The sequence below is a fragment of the Varroa jacobsoni genome, unplaced genomic scaffold (assembly GCF_002532875.2).
Source record: "Varroa jacobsoni isolate VJ856 unplaced genomic scaffold, vjacob_1.0 scaffold_1457, whole genome shotgun sequence".
In the NCBI taxonomy this organism is placed as follows: Eukaryota; Metazoa; Arthropoda; class Arachnida; order Mesostigmata; family Varroidae; genus Varroa; species Varroa jacobsoni.
In genome coordinates this window covers 682,947-697,483 of record NW_019214359.1, presented here as the reverse complement: position 1 = coordinate 697,483, position 14,537 = coordinate 682,947, and the positions used below count along the sequence as shown (strand labels likewise).

General features: G+C 39.1%; 1 protein-coding gene across 6 annotated transcripts; it reads right to left on the bottom strand.

Moving 5' to 3' along the window:
- Window positions 1-1,476: 1,476 nt before the first annotated feature.
- On the bottom strand, window positions 1,477-14,114 carry LOC111270237 (zinc finger protein 593). Of its 6 annotated transcripts, none has more exons than XM_086972413.1 (5): window positions 13,755-13,899; window positions 10,557-10,764; window positions 7,473-7,546; window positions 2,279-6,307; window positions 1,477-1,836 (listed from the first exon to the last, which is right to left on the bottom strand). In XM_086972413.1, exons 4-5 carry the CDS (start codon window positions 2,728-2,730, stop codon window positions 1,638-1,640), a joined length of 651 nt encoding a protein of 216 aa, XP_086828539.1. In that variant the 5' UTR covers window positions 2,731-6,307; window positions 7,473-7,546; window positions 10,557-10,764; window positions 13,755-13,899; the 3' UTR covers window positions 1,477-1,637. The 6 variants fall into 6 exon arrangements, with proteins under 6 accessions (XP_086828539.1, XP_086828537.1, XP_086828538.1 ...); XM_086972411.1 differs by lacking the exon at window positions 13,755-13,899 and adding an exon at window positions 12,611-12,934; XM_086972412.1 differs by lacking the exon at window positions 13,755-13,899 and adding an exon at window positions 11,760-12,144.
- Window positions 14,115-14,537: the final 423 nt, after the last annotated feature.

Genomic DNA, 14,537 nt, shown 5'->3' with positions numbered 1-14,537 from the left:
GGCACCAGCAAGGTTACGAACGATATTATACTCTACGCATGCACACAACTCCAATCTGTTTAAACTTAAACTTGACCCGATTGTCGTCTTGTCCCTTTCGCCTCTTCCTCTCAGCAACGAGGTTGAATGTCTTTTTTTACGTTGAAGAGAAACTTCATCGCTTCCACAGACTGTCTGCGATTACCGACCTCTAAATATCGTGCTCAATGAACACGGTCGTCTTCGAAGTTGCAAACGCTTCCTGGAGCAACACGACTCCATAGATTTCCACTCTATGCGCGTGCAGGCGAAGTCTCATGTGTGAGGCCATTTCGGTGTCCTGACGATCCAGTAGATCATGGATGCTATTCGGGAGCTACGGTCTGTTCATGTACTGGAGGTCATTGCTCCAAACGCCTTACGCTGAGGTCAGAGCCCCAATAACTCGCGAGCGCCAAGGCCCCCTCACCTTCTCTTAGGCTGCTTTTGCAGACATGCTGTTGGTGCAGACGACTACCAACCTACCTAAAGCTTCGATAGGCTGTCTTGCTAGTATGGCTTGCTTCCGCCGAACACATGGCCATCGAAAGTTCGACCACTGATGTTGCTGATACTAGAACAAGTCTACGAACGCCTCAATTACACAGGCGACGGAACGGCCCGGTGGCTCATGCATTAGTGTGTGTGAATGCGCGTACATCGCCTGCGTAATTGCTAAACGTTAAATTTTAATGCCGATAGGTCGCTCGCTGTATGGTTACGCAACAAAGCACGAGGGAGGAGGAGGCTGGAGAAATTTGACAATCGAATTATAGAGCTGCTCGAGTGAACATATGTTCGTTCATCCTGTGGGCGATTGAAGTTAGCCAGAAGCGCAGTTTCGTTGGCTATCCACTACTTAAGAACTGTGAAGTAATCATGTACATACTGTATGCAAACGAAGTATAGTATCAAAGACTGTTTCTAGTAAACCCTACCTCTCTTCGAGAAACCGCAGTCGATGCGATGGCACGCTATATAGGAGTTGGCTAGCCAATCGGTTTACGTCAACCAGTTCAGCAAAATTGGCGTGAGGTGTTTACGCAAGGCGTGATTCCATCTCTGAATATGGACACACATCTTCTGACGCATAAACATGCCTTAAACACATGAGTAGGATGAAGGGTTCTATTCTGCAGAGGTTGATGACTTCTTCTACTGATACGCAGCCGACGCCGACAGATTAATCTTTGGTCATAGGTAGCAGACTGAGAAACGCCCGGGAAGCATAAGTGTATGCACAACCATTGCCAGGGGGTAGGCACTGTATCCCAATATCATACCGTAGTAACTTAACCAGCTGTCTAACCCTGTAAAATATTAGCAGTTTACTAACTATGGAACGATCCAGCGCAGATGCAATACATTCATTGTCAGATGTCCTCTGAGGCACTGCACCTCTATTACTGTCCAACAATAAATAATTCAGATTTCTGTAAAACAACACAACGCATAAACTCGTATCACAAACAATCCATGATTTATTTACAATTATAGTTTGCGTTTAGTCTTGTTTCTCACCCTCAATGTTTGAATTACGTGCGCGCCACTCACATGAGCTTTTACTCGATTTGTATTTTCGTGCATAGGTCCGATCACGCAGCTGGTAATCTTCGCCTTCAGCCGATAATATAACGACCCGCGATGAAAGCCATGACGCTAACAAGGATTACCCCAGAAAGGATTGCCGCTCCAATAATTTTATAATGATCGGAAGTCTTTTCTATCTTGGGAATACCGGAGACTTTAGCGACGTTCGCGGATGGTTCAGTATTTGGCGGCGAAGCCTTCCGCGGATTTCCGCCACGCAATACATGTCTGTAAATGTTAACTGAATGCTTCTCTATTCGATACTTGTTTTTCGTTTACACATTCTAAAGGTATAATGCTGGTCATGAGATGCGGAACAGTCTTACACTGTCCACAAAGACTAATAATATTCACATTGTACAGGTCTGTCTGTAGTAGTCAGATACAAAAATTGAATTCGAAAATCGCCGCGTACCAGCTGCGTGGTTATCCACGCCTTCAACGGATAATATAACGACTCGCGATGAAGTCATGATCCCATGATTTGAGTTCAACGTACATTTTATATATATCAACATCGAGGCCATCTACAAATACAAAATCGTCCTTGCTGTACATTTAAAGTGACGTACAATTCATGGAATTCTTACCTGGGATTATACAACGCTATTGTGGACACACCAATGTCCGGGCACCCATTGGGATAAAAATGTCTGAGAATAAACTTTACCTGAGCCTTATATCGTGACGGACCTCAGCAGCTTCGAGAGCACAACTCCGTGCGATTGGTTTTGCTTTCTGGATTTTCTCGGCGGTCGTTATTGGATCAGGTATTATACCATATCCATCGACGTAGAAACCGGCTTGTTGCAGTGTCGCGTCAAAGCACCACGTAGGTCGATAGGGTCGCGGGGTTGTTTCATTTTCCTGTGGTTCCGAAGTTGATTCAAACGAACGATCGACTTCTACCCTCTTGAATATGTCGCTGTTTTCTGCTTGCAAGTCCTTACTGCTCTTCTCTAACGTACATTCATTCTTCGACACATCGGAGAGCTTGCAGTGTTTTTTATTGTGCTCTTCCTCGATATCCTCACTAAGCGGTTGATTAAATATTGCTTCCACCTCAGCCGACGCATCGGGCGGGGTACTGTCGCCATGCAAGTGGTCACTGGAGCTTGCCATTGGCCTCGATGGCAGTAGGCCAACTTCGTCTTTGCTGGATTAACGCAATTTTTCGATAAGTGTATATGAAACTTATTTTGGATATGCGTCAATCCAAATCAATATTAGCTAGTCTTTGTGGTATACTGCTATTCTATATTACTGTTGAGAAAGACCATTTTCCTGAGGAAAAATGTACGTTTAGTTTGGTATGTGATGTTAGCCCCATTACCCGCGTCAACTAATTCTAATAGCTATCGCAACGTTATAGCCATAGCGTTTTTTTCTTACAGTGTATTTGAAGACGATTTTGATTTAGTGAGAAATATTTAAAATAAATGTACTTTTTTGGCGCAGGTTACGTAATATTGGAAAATCAGAACTAGCAAGCTTACCACCCGGACAGTATCGCTTAACTGCTAGGTGAAAGATATGTGCGTTTTGTTCTCAAATGAGACCATTAATGAGTCAAAAGTGTGAGAATGACTGATGGACGAAGTCAGCCCTGAAAAGTTTCGATAGGTAACGAATTTTAATGGTACGTTTATATCTTCCTACTGATGATAAGCATTTGGCAGCAGTACAAAAAATGTTTACTACCGTGAAAAGTATTCGCAGCAAAACCATTAATTAAATTGAATACCGGTCGAATCATACTGATTGGCTTGTAATATTTTCTTAGCGTTGGTGTTTGTAAGAAGAAATTTACTGAATCAAGGGAAACATTGGATTTGTTATATTATTATGTATGGATTTCGATACTCGAAGTGTGTGTACGGAACGCGGGGTTACGTGTTTTAAATGACTTTACGCATATCAGTAAAGCAAACGTTTTCAGACAGTGAAATAAAGTACATTCTAACACAGCGGACGGCGTTCTCCTGCCAGCAGTAGTATATCCACCAAAATCCTCGTTAAGCATATGGTTTCCTTCTCCTTTTGTTTATTCCATGATTTATAGGAAAGGGCAACCATAGTGCGTAGCTACTGAATAACCACTAGGATGCGAAAACTCACGTAACGACCTAGCGAAGATAGATTTTAAATATAAACGACTCGAGGCTTCATAGACCGAACTTCAGAGTCCCGGTCCGCGAGGCCTTCGACACACATACCACTTCCGCCCTATGAGATGCTGCTCAAACTGATGCTAAAAGGTGATACTCGTACTATAGTTCTTGTGCACATATAGCGCTTGTTGAACTGGGCGCGGAACACTGTAGTTTCATTCGGATCAGGCAATTCGCAGGCGCAACCAGTTCTGAGTCGCGGTCTTTGAATCGGGTGAGAGGTAACAACTAACGCGAGGCTTCCTACTCTTCGACGGCCTAGGGTACTGCTACCCGCCCAACACGCAACCGTCCTTGGAATGAAAAGTGGACTAGTGTGGGAAAAGGCCGCTGAGTTTGGGGTACTGTCAAGGGGACTACAATTGAAACGCGAATTCATACGATTTATACCACACGTATTTGACTGCTGAATCCGGCTCACTTTAGAAATACATTCTTTACCTAGATGTGTCTATACTTCTGTGCGTAGCATCCTTTATTGAAAACGATAAAGAGGTTAAGAAAATTATGTGCTTCGCAAATCTAAATATCATAAACCAAGTGAACATATTCTTTGAGCAAAATCTGTTCGAGTTTTACGATTCGTCAACATACGGTTTTAGTCATATACACTTTTTTTCTATGACTGGTGCTGCTACAAATTAAAGATACGAGAATACAAAAAAAAATATGACAACAATATGCCACTGTGCATTAAAAGATGGGCAAGTTCAATTGAAATTTGCACGTTTCCGTTTCAGAATAGGATCTAATCTATCCTAACATTTATCGCCACCTCTTCCGTAGTGGATGCAACAGTTGGGAGAACTCACAAGTAACTTTCCTGTTCTAACGGCCATCGATTATGTATCAAATATTTGCTTATTAGTAGTACATCACACAAACATGTTCTCCTGAACTACTATCTGCTTTAGAGGCCACTATAAATTAATTAGGAAAACTCGGCGTATTAATATAAGCAAGGACAAAAAGAACCTTATATCAATTTCCAATATTTGCTACAAATTAAACAAATGATTATTTAAAACAGAACATGCAGATTATCTTGGTAGGTTTATCCCTCCACTTATACTACTAAAATCAACGGCTACCACCAGCTGGAACTGGTCTGATCTGCATAGCGCTGCATGTCCTATGAATCTGAAGTGGAGACTTAAGGTCAGTGTAGCAGGCATATGTTCAGCATATTAGGCAATTGTAGAGGCGTTTCCTTACATTTATTGTTCGATTAAAGTTATTAATAACACTATCTGAGCTAAATGTTGACGTGAATAAATATAGCCAAGTATTACAGATGTATACATTTGGTGAGTATATGATAATGTCTGATGTTTCAATTGACTTGCCCGTAGTGTTTGTAGTGCAACAACCGAATCATTATCCATATAATTTTACCTTAATGTATATAATAATAATGTATAAAATGTACGGTAATAAAGGAAGTTATCATATATGTCTACTTTTGTATGGCGAAATGTTTATTAGAATAGCTATTTGTACTAAAGCACTACTTTCCCAATAATAGTTGCTTTTCAACCAATATATTGTGAACGTCTTTCTCGATAAAAAGATGTTAAAAACTGCAGGAACTGCTTGCAGAAAAACCGATCAGTCAACCTAAATATAATTTGGAGTCTTTACCTTTCCTGAAAAACCTGTCTACCTAGCAGCATTCAGTCCGCTCTAAGGAAGTTACACAAATTTCGAGTCTATCTTCCTGGTGACTGCAACTCACTCCGATCATTATCGTTGGGGCAACACAATCAGCCCAATAAACCCTATAAGAGTAGCCGTTTCCAAATACGCTCTTGCACGATGTGTTTCTTGAAGGGCAGCGATTTGAGTCAACTTGAAGTCTTATTCCGCTTCGTGTCTGAGCCAGTCGCTTTATACTACCCTATCGTCAACCTACGTTCGCATGGCGCACGGGTGCGGATTGAACAATCGGCCAGCGCAAAGGTTTCTCTCAATAGCTTCAAAAGAAAATGAGAGAAAACAGGACTGGGTGTGCACTATAAATGAATTGTGTGCTAGACCACGAGAAAAGTAGGTGGCTGACTCGTTGGGCCTAAATCGTTGAAATTCGGCTGCAGAAGTATCATCGTAGTGAAAGCAATGCGTTACTACACATCACAAGGAGAGGAGTTTCGCACGAGTAGGGCAATTTTGTCTTTTTTTTGTCGTTAGCTTTCTGCCGCCTTTAGGACAGTGAGCCGGTCTTCAAAAGGATTCCTTACGGAAGGCACTTTTTATATACAAAGCAGACATAGAAAGAAGGGGGAGAAACGAGTGAAAGACCCAGAGGTCGCTAGGTAATCAGCCGAGAATCATATACTCGAAAAGCACCAATCGCCCACGTACATTAGGTGGCATTTAGTTCTTTAAAGTGTCCTGGCCACGTGGACATGGCCACTGATCGCAGCTTACAGAGATGGGCAGACAGCTGGAGTTACAGCTTTTGACGACAATTGAACTGCGTATACTGCTGTGCAGTATTCATGCAGAACGCCAAAACACGTTCCGCCACACTGGAATGAACAATACTTATGTGTTAGACCATTGTCGATTTTGATCAAGTTTATGGTAAGCTACAAAGTAAAAATAGGTAGAGATACTAGCTCTGTAGGTAGTCGCTTCGAACTCGCTAATTAAAAAGCGCTTGCCTGTGGTCAAATAGGTGACATTTTTAAAACATTTCTAAAGTGAACATTGAATTGAACAGCTAATTGTCGGTAATAATAAGACAAGATTATACCCGCGCCATACGTATACATATTCACATATATGTATACATATGGCGGGGGTAATATGTATACGTATGGCGGGGGTACATATGTACATATGATAATTGGGCACTGAATGATTCACTGATTTCCGTTCAGTGACGCTACAAATAGACGACTAAAGGAGGAGAAGTGCAAGATTACACTTGTAAATCGTTCTTTCTAAGAAATACTTTAGATACTTTAAATCAGGGCAGATACGTTAGCCGAGTCGTATTCTACTACGATGTTCGAGTCTTTGTTTTCAAGGGGGTTGGTTAGTGGCACATTGTTTAATGTAATACAAAATTTCGACCGAAACAACAGTTCCGAAATCTTCATTGCATCCACAAAGTAATTGCATAAACGAGTTAATTTTTTAAATATAATATTAATTTCATCTGCGATTTGACCGTCAAACGAATTCGAAATGATGAAGACAGTAGATCAAGTTTCAGCTAAAAAGACGATCGAATTATTTTTGTCTGCTTGACAGTAATAATACAATTCATCGTGGCACTTTTACTCGTACCTAGGCAAAACAGAAAGAAGATCCTTTATAAGAACATCTTATTGGCTTGTCTTTCCGGGTATATAAGATGTAGATCTTGTCAGCTTATGCATAAAGCTTTTCACGATAAGACTAGTGGCAAGGGACAAAGTCGAACTGACAAAGCCACGAAGCCGAGCTCGCGCACTTTTCGGTTTCCGTAAATGTGCCCCGACAGAGTTCAGAGTCGGACGATGTAAGTACGCCAAGCCGAAAGTTGGCTACGAATAGTATTCTTTAGTAAAACTAGTGGCGCCATCTGTGAGCATCCAACAAAATTTCATACTCCTCTTTCCTCTGAAAAGTAAAAAGCGCCCGATTCTGGTAAAGTGTAGCTATATGGTGCTACAGATATAAGTAGTCAAATATTTTTCTACTCACTTTAACCCAACTTCAACTTCGTACTTCAGCAAACGTTTTCTCTGTTCTGTTCTTCGTTTCGGCAGATTTACATACTGAAAAAATAAGGGTAAATGTCGGTCGTGACATTCATTTTAACTAATTTAATTAAAATAAATGTAATATTTCGACAATAAAAAGGCCGGAAGTGAAGCAACTTATGAGCACTATAAACTATAGTTGACTTATAAATTTACCTAACGTGATAAAAGGTGATGACATTATTTTGGCTATGGTCGTAAGTAGTAATACAACCGATGGCGTTTTTGTTTGCGTTCTACTCAGACTTTGTTAAAGGAACGCAAGACATTTCAGATACAGATGACACAAGGTTTTTCCATTTATAAGCCTGTACGTAGTTTTAATAAATAGCTTATGTCTATGAATAAATAAAAGATAGTCAAGTAAGATTGCGGATCTTTAAAAAGAAAGAAATGGTGCTATGGAATGGTTGGGTGGAATTAAACGTTGAATTCGTGAAACGAACGTGAATGTAATAAAAAAATGTCTGTATTCTATTTTGGAATCTGAACTACGACTGTAGTTTAGTTTTTTTTCAAATGATTTAATTGTTATAGAGGAAGCGAATATTTAGAATCCGTGCTCATTCAAAATTTATCACCGCTTTTAAGGACCAAAAGCGATACTTAAAACCAAAGTAATAATGTTTTCCTCAAAAAAAAAAATTGAATTAAAATTTAACTAACCCTATAAGACGATGGCTAACGAACTGTTCCAGCCAGATCGATGAAAGCATTTTTTTGTGAAACGGAATCTTTACGAACCTATTCTGTTTTCTTAACTATTTGGGCAGCCATGGTACGCGATATGGCATGACATATGAAGGATTATACAATTTACTTTAACTGATAGCGACCAAAGATTGCTATTTAATTGTCGTTATCGAAATGACAATTTGATTATATCTGCATGTAAAGCTTTAGCTCATCGAACCGCGAGTAAGAACGAATTTTTTTTTAATAAGTACCCACATAAAATGATACAAGGAATTACCAAAAAATATTCTACTAAGTAATATTTTATAAGAACTAAAAAAAAGTCTTATTTAGTTAAAAGTCTTCTTTTTTCATCCGCTTTCTTTAGCAGCGCAGCGAGAACGATACTGTATAGCTGATGTAGAACGAAAATGAAAACACCGATCGCTATTTCCACACAAATAACGAAACACAATATACAAGGTTTATATCTAAATTATCTATATACAATATTAAGTTGTGGTCGAACTCGTTATTTCTGCTTGTTGGGTGTTATTGGCTGTCTTTTGCTCATCGTCGATGCATTTTTCGCCGATTGCTTCGAGGATATCGTCATATTCCATAACCTTTCTTCGTTTCGGGTTGATATAGTTGCCCATTCCAGCTGCGCGCTCGCTCTCTTCTATTGAATATGGCTCTATTTCTAACTCCTTCAGACTGTAAAGTAGTATTAAATACCGTGAACCCAACTAGTTAACTGGAGGTACGCGTAGGAACAAATACTATACCTAAATGGTATGACTATTATTTCACCGGTCAAGACCTGTTGATGATATTTTCCTGTCTTGCGTAGATACAGCTTTAAAGTCGCAATAAAGCTAATAGTAATGTGCTTAGAAGAGTAACTTTAATGTCACAGCTGAAAAATGTGGTAGACTTTTTGTTTCCCTCTTTTTTTTTTTCTAAATACAGCAATTCGTAAAAATTAAATAAGTGCATAAATTTTGTCTCAAATTAAATCTGGCCTGTCATTTTTCTAGAATCGGTAGTCATTGTAGGTCAAGTGAATAAGGATGTCTCGGTTAGTAAATGTGGGCAAAACTGACCTTGAACATAAAACTCTCACTATGCGGAAGTCAGCGAAAAAGACCTCCTTGAGGTTGGGGCAGAAGACTGCAGTTCATATGCTTCTTTCGTAGATCTTTTTGTATATGATACATGCTTCTTACCCATAATTTTATTATATCGGCCCTGTATAGTCGAGCACTTTGAAATATAATTGTATGTCATATAGAACTTAATAACAGCATAATACAATATGGTCTTAGAAAACCAGGTAAGTTGAAATGTGTTAAAAATTCGTTTTCTCTTTAAACTTAAAGCACCATTACAGAAATTATTCCTTCATTCGAAAAATTACAGTTCTTCGTTCCACAGATATTTGGTCCATTTTATTTATACCATTTATTTATATCAAGCCGAATTATATACTTTAAAGTTACTCCAGCGGAATGCAGCAAGCTAATGTCATTGTTTTATCCAGTCGTCAAAACACTTAAAATTTGGTCGTTGAGGTAGCCCTTAGATCAACTAGTAATTTTTCTTCTGTCTATTGAAATCTTTCTTTAGCCTTCAGAAAAGAAAGGAGTCGCAGGATGCCAGATTCGATGATTATAAGGGTTTGCGCAGCACACACATTTGAGTTCGTTTGCAAAAACTGCTGTGAGAGTGGTGAAATGTCATCCTATGCATTGTCGTGGTGGAGAACTTTAATTGTTCTACTGATCTCCTGCGCCGAACAGACTCGCGTAATTTCTTTGAAACTCTTAACTGTACAGAGCGGTAACCATGGGACCATGAATGAAGAAAACCGTAAGAAGTACCTTGGTTATTGTACGTGATAGCTGTCACAAACCTTTCCATGGATTCCCTAGGATGAGGAGCGAGCTCGAAATATTCGAACCATTTGTTTACTTGAACGTTATTGAGTATCTGGTTTTCGTAGGGGTTCTGCAACATTAACTTTGATCGTATTTTCCACACAAATCCAAATGCACGTTCTGCTCCATTCGGGAAAAATCGCAGAATGCTCAACATAAGGGCTTTTTTTACCAGTAAACCCTATGTTGCATCAGAGCCTTATAAAATTTAACCTGTGTGTAAATCCATGTTCTTTTTAGCAAAACAAATGTGAATTTGGAACGAGCATCCAATAACGCGCAGATTGGAAAGATCTATTTATTTTTAAACAAGGGTTACAGTGGCTTCTTCAGGAGTGTGGAGTCTATTCCGATCCAGAATTCAATTTGAGTGTTTTTTCCTACATAGGAGACAATTTATGTGCGCTTACCGTCTTTTATGTGGTCGACTTCCCAGATGTTCTTTGAGAGCTTTATCCGAAATGAAATGCTTGGCGCAATGCACACAATAATTTTGTCCAGCTCCAGGCAGATCGTAGTCAATACGTTGACGGATCATCGAACGCACATTCTGTGGTTTTAAGTCCTCAGTGATCTCGTCAAGATCTCGTACGCGGTGTTTTGTTTTAATGGCTTTCCCTACAATCAAGATAAAGCAAAGTAAACCGCCAGTAAACACAACAACATATTGTGAGTTAGCTGAGTTATAAATATCACTGTAACCAAATGGGTTTATTGCAAGGGTTGAATTACGAACACAAAATATCTTCTGTCAGAAGGCAATAAACGACTTCGTTTCCAATAATGAAACTTTAGTCATCAAATGAAAAAACCGATCGGTAAAATCTCTGCGTCTTTATTGACTAAATTATAAAAGCAACATCGGTATGTCTTGAGTAGAAACGCGCATATGTGACTGCTGAAAACTTTCCTAATGCAGGAAATTGTATCGTTCACGATATGAAAGCAAACACATTCTGCTAACTTGTATAACGTTCAACATTTTAATTTAAGAACGGAGGAGCAAACATTATTCAAAAAACATAAGGTAAATAAACCTATGTTTTTTTAATTTTTTTTGAGGCAGGTAGTCTTGTAACTTATGTAATACAATTACATGCTTGCTAGTCGCAAGATACACTGAACAGTGCGCTTCGTTTACACACTTAATACACTAAAGCTGATTAAAAATTACGTAGAACGCAAACTTTTAATGTTCAATACAAGTTCTATGCTCAAAATCAACAATTTTCTTTATTCAAAAGACAATTGTTGGAAAAGTGCAGAGCGCATATTTTTAAAAACTTTAAGTGAACAATTTCCAGTACAGTAATAATAATAGTAATAATAATTTTCAGCATAAGCGCTTGACAGGCAAATAACTGTCTCACACTAATCTACTAGCTCACAGAGCTTATTTAGAAAGTGTGACTAATCGAATATTTTTCGCTCTACCTCCACAGCCGTATCCTTTATTAGCCTTCTTGCGGCGATATCCCCCTGCCATTTGGTCAGACCTTACCGCACTACTCTGGTCAAACCAAATACAAAAAATACACTGCACTACACTGTACGAGCCTCAAATGTACCAAATCAAATAAATATCGCAGAATTTCCTAAAGTAGAGCACTAACGTCCATTTTAATTGCGTTCTTTCGGCTGTGTTGCTGGTCGACAGTGGGGTTATTGGCGAAAGGGCTCGAATGTTTACTTTACTGCTAGCACGTGGCCCGGTCTCTCGATACGAGCAACGGCGGTCGCGATCTACAGTTGTTGGCTAAGACAAAGATACCAGACGCGAAAAAACTTGGTCTTTTGCATAAGATGAAAGTGTATGTTTGCGAAACATAATTTAGAATCTTAGCATCGCCATTATAAGTCGTATTATCGTAGCGCCTACGTAGGCTGGTGCACGTGTGTAGTCGAATCGAAAAATGGTCTATTGTTTTTGTGTAGCACGTTAGCAGCTGTCGGACAGTAAAAATTACTGAGAACATGTATTTTTATTTTGGCGACTATTGAAAATTTGCGTCGAAATCATATAGAATACGACGAGAATAGATGGCTGGAGATGGCATTTATGAGCACTGAAAAACAGAGGCGACCAAAAAGCCATAAATACATTGCTATTAATTAAAGGCAAGAAAAACTGTATTCCAGGCTTCATGATCAAACATAAATCGGATGTTCTAATAAATTATCAGATACTAGAGTAACGAGCATAAATTTTAGTATAGTATCCGACTACTACTACAAACTATACAGTTTGATATTTTTGCACTAACAAAGCAAGATACGATATTTCATTGTTTAGTGTCGAAAATATGACTGCGAAAGAAAAATTACAACTTAACCACTTCCTTGCATGTTTTTGCCAACAGAGGTCGATTAAAACTACTTAGGAACCCTTGTCTAATGAAATTCTACGATGCGTCGCGGTATGTACTTAAATTAGATGATAATAAACTCGAATATATATACTCACACCAATAAAAAAGATGGGTAAGTTTGACTACATCTATTCTCTGAGATCCACAAAAATGCGCGTATTCCATATGGTTAACTAGAACCTGATATCTGTATGTTTTGCACAGAGGCATTCGTTATAACAAACGAATAAGCAAAATTGGCCTTCATAGACTAAGGTAGAGGTCAATTGTCACAAATGATAAATTGCGGCCATTCACGAAGTCTATCCACAAAAAATAAAACGTTCCATGCGGGCTCACTGGACAGCATTTAGCAAACAATATTTGTTGTCGTATCGCGTCGCTATGTCGAATACGCCTGCACGACGAACAGACAATAGTTGATTGACTTTCATCATATTCATACATCAAACCGCATTTCCACAGGCGTAACGTTGCCAATTGGTCTCATCAATTGATGATCATTTTTGTAGGATAAAAGCCGACCAATCGACCTATTGTTAGTCTTATTTTGATCTCGTATCATACTCTAGAGCCAGACTTCGAACTTCGCTTCTAACGTATTTTGTTCGCGCTGTTTTCTTCTAATTTTAATGAAACACCAGAGATTCGTCTGTTGGCTCAACATTGTATCTCAACGAATTCAAAGCAGAAAATGACAAATTCCCAGTTACTAATAGCCTTGTAATGTATTGAATAAGGTTCATTCATTGCATAAATGTGCTTGTTTTTCGTTTTGCATTTGCTATGGGACCTGTAGAGCAGGCGGTAACTCATTAGGTGATCCTCAATTTTCGAACTCATCGTCGTTTATAGCAATGAAGGCCTGGATAATGGCTTGCTTTGCGTTCAAATATGTATGTGAGATCTCGGAGTTTCTCGGCCTAGTTTATGTTAGTATTTTCCAATAGCCTTAAATATAATATGAATAAAGACTTACAACCTTTATATAAGATTTGCAATAATTTGAGTCATGTTTAGTGTAATGAAAATCATTCTACGTTTTTACTACACTTTATTGCTTGTTTGTATGGGCTTAAAAATGAATTAAAGAAAAATCAATGAAACGTTACCTGATTTAAATATTGCGTTGACACTATTTTTGAGCTTTACGCCGGTCAATTCGTTCATTACAATTATTTTCTGATATGCACCAAGTATTGCTTGTTAAGTTAATTTAGGTTATTTACTTCAGTTTACCTGTGTTAAGCAGTCCATTCTTTTGCTCACAGGAAGGAATCAGCCGACTTTACGGACACGCTTTCCCGTCATTCCCTTTTTATTAGAAATACGTTCAAGTGTCGAGAAGGTCTACTTTAAGCGAATAACACTGTGAGGTTCTAGCGGATTATGATTTAGATGTGGACGATTGCCCTTACGCGTATACTCCACGGCGCTCTATCTAACACAATGAACAAAAAGCTATATTACCCATAGTACTCGTTGTCCGACGTCCGTGAAGGACCGAGTCGTGTTTTAATCGCAGAAATAACTACGGTAAAATACAAAGCACGCTCGGCAGCCGATGGAATTCGGGATGACGAAGCAGAAAGCTTCTGTCAGCCCGTTATCATGTGTATCGTTGAGATAAACAGACATGCATTCAATCATCAAGCGCTCTGTTGCGTAGCGCTGTACCTCGGAAAAATTCAAGCCCATTCGAACGTCGCTAAGCTATTGAATGAAATGATCGGCGCATCTCGTAACTGGACAGTGACGCACAGGTGGCTAGCAGATAATTCAAATACTACTCTTCTATTGGAGAAAACAGGCGACTGACAGTTAGTGTCGTCCCGTGTCCGCAAGCGAGGAAAAAATCATTCCCCGCAAACAGGCAGCGATTTTTTTCCGTCAGCTGTTAGAAATGGTTGCAATGCAATACGAAATCGGGAAAGCTAAAACTATAATAACTGGTACCTTAATGCATTAGGTGCTTGGAGAACGCGATTGTTAACAGAAGCTTAAGGTCAACTTATTGGATAG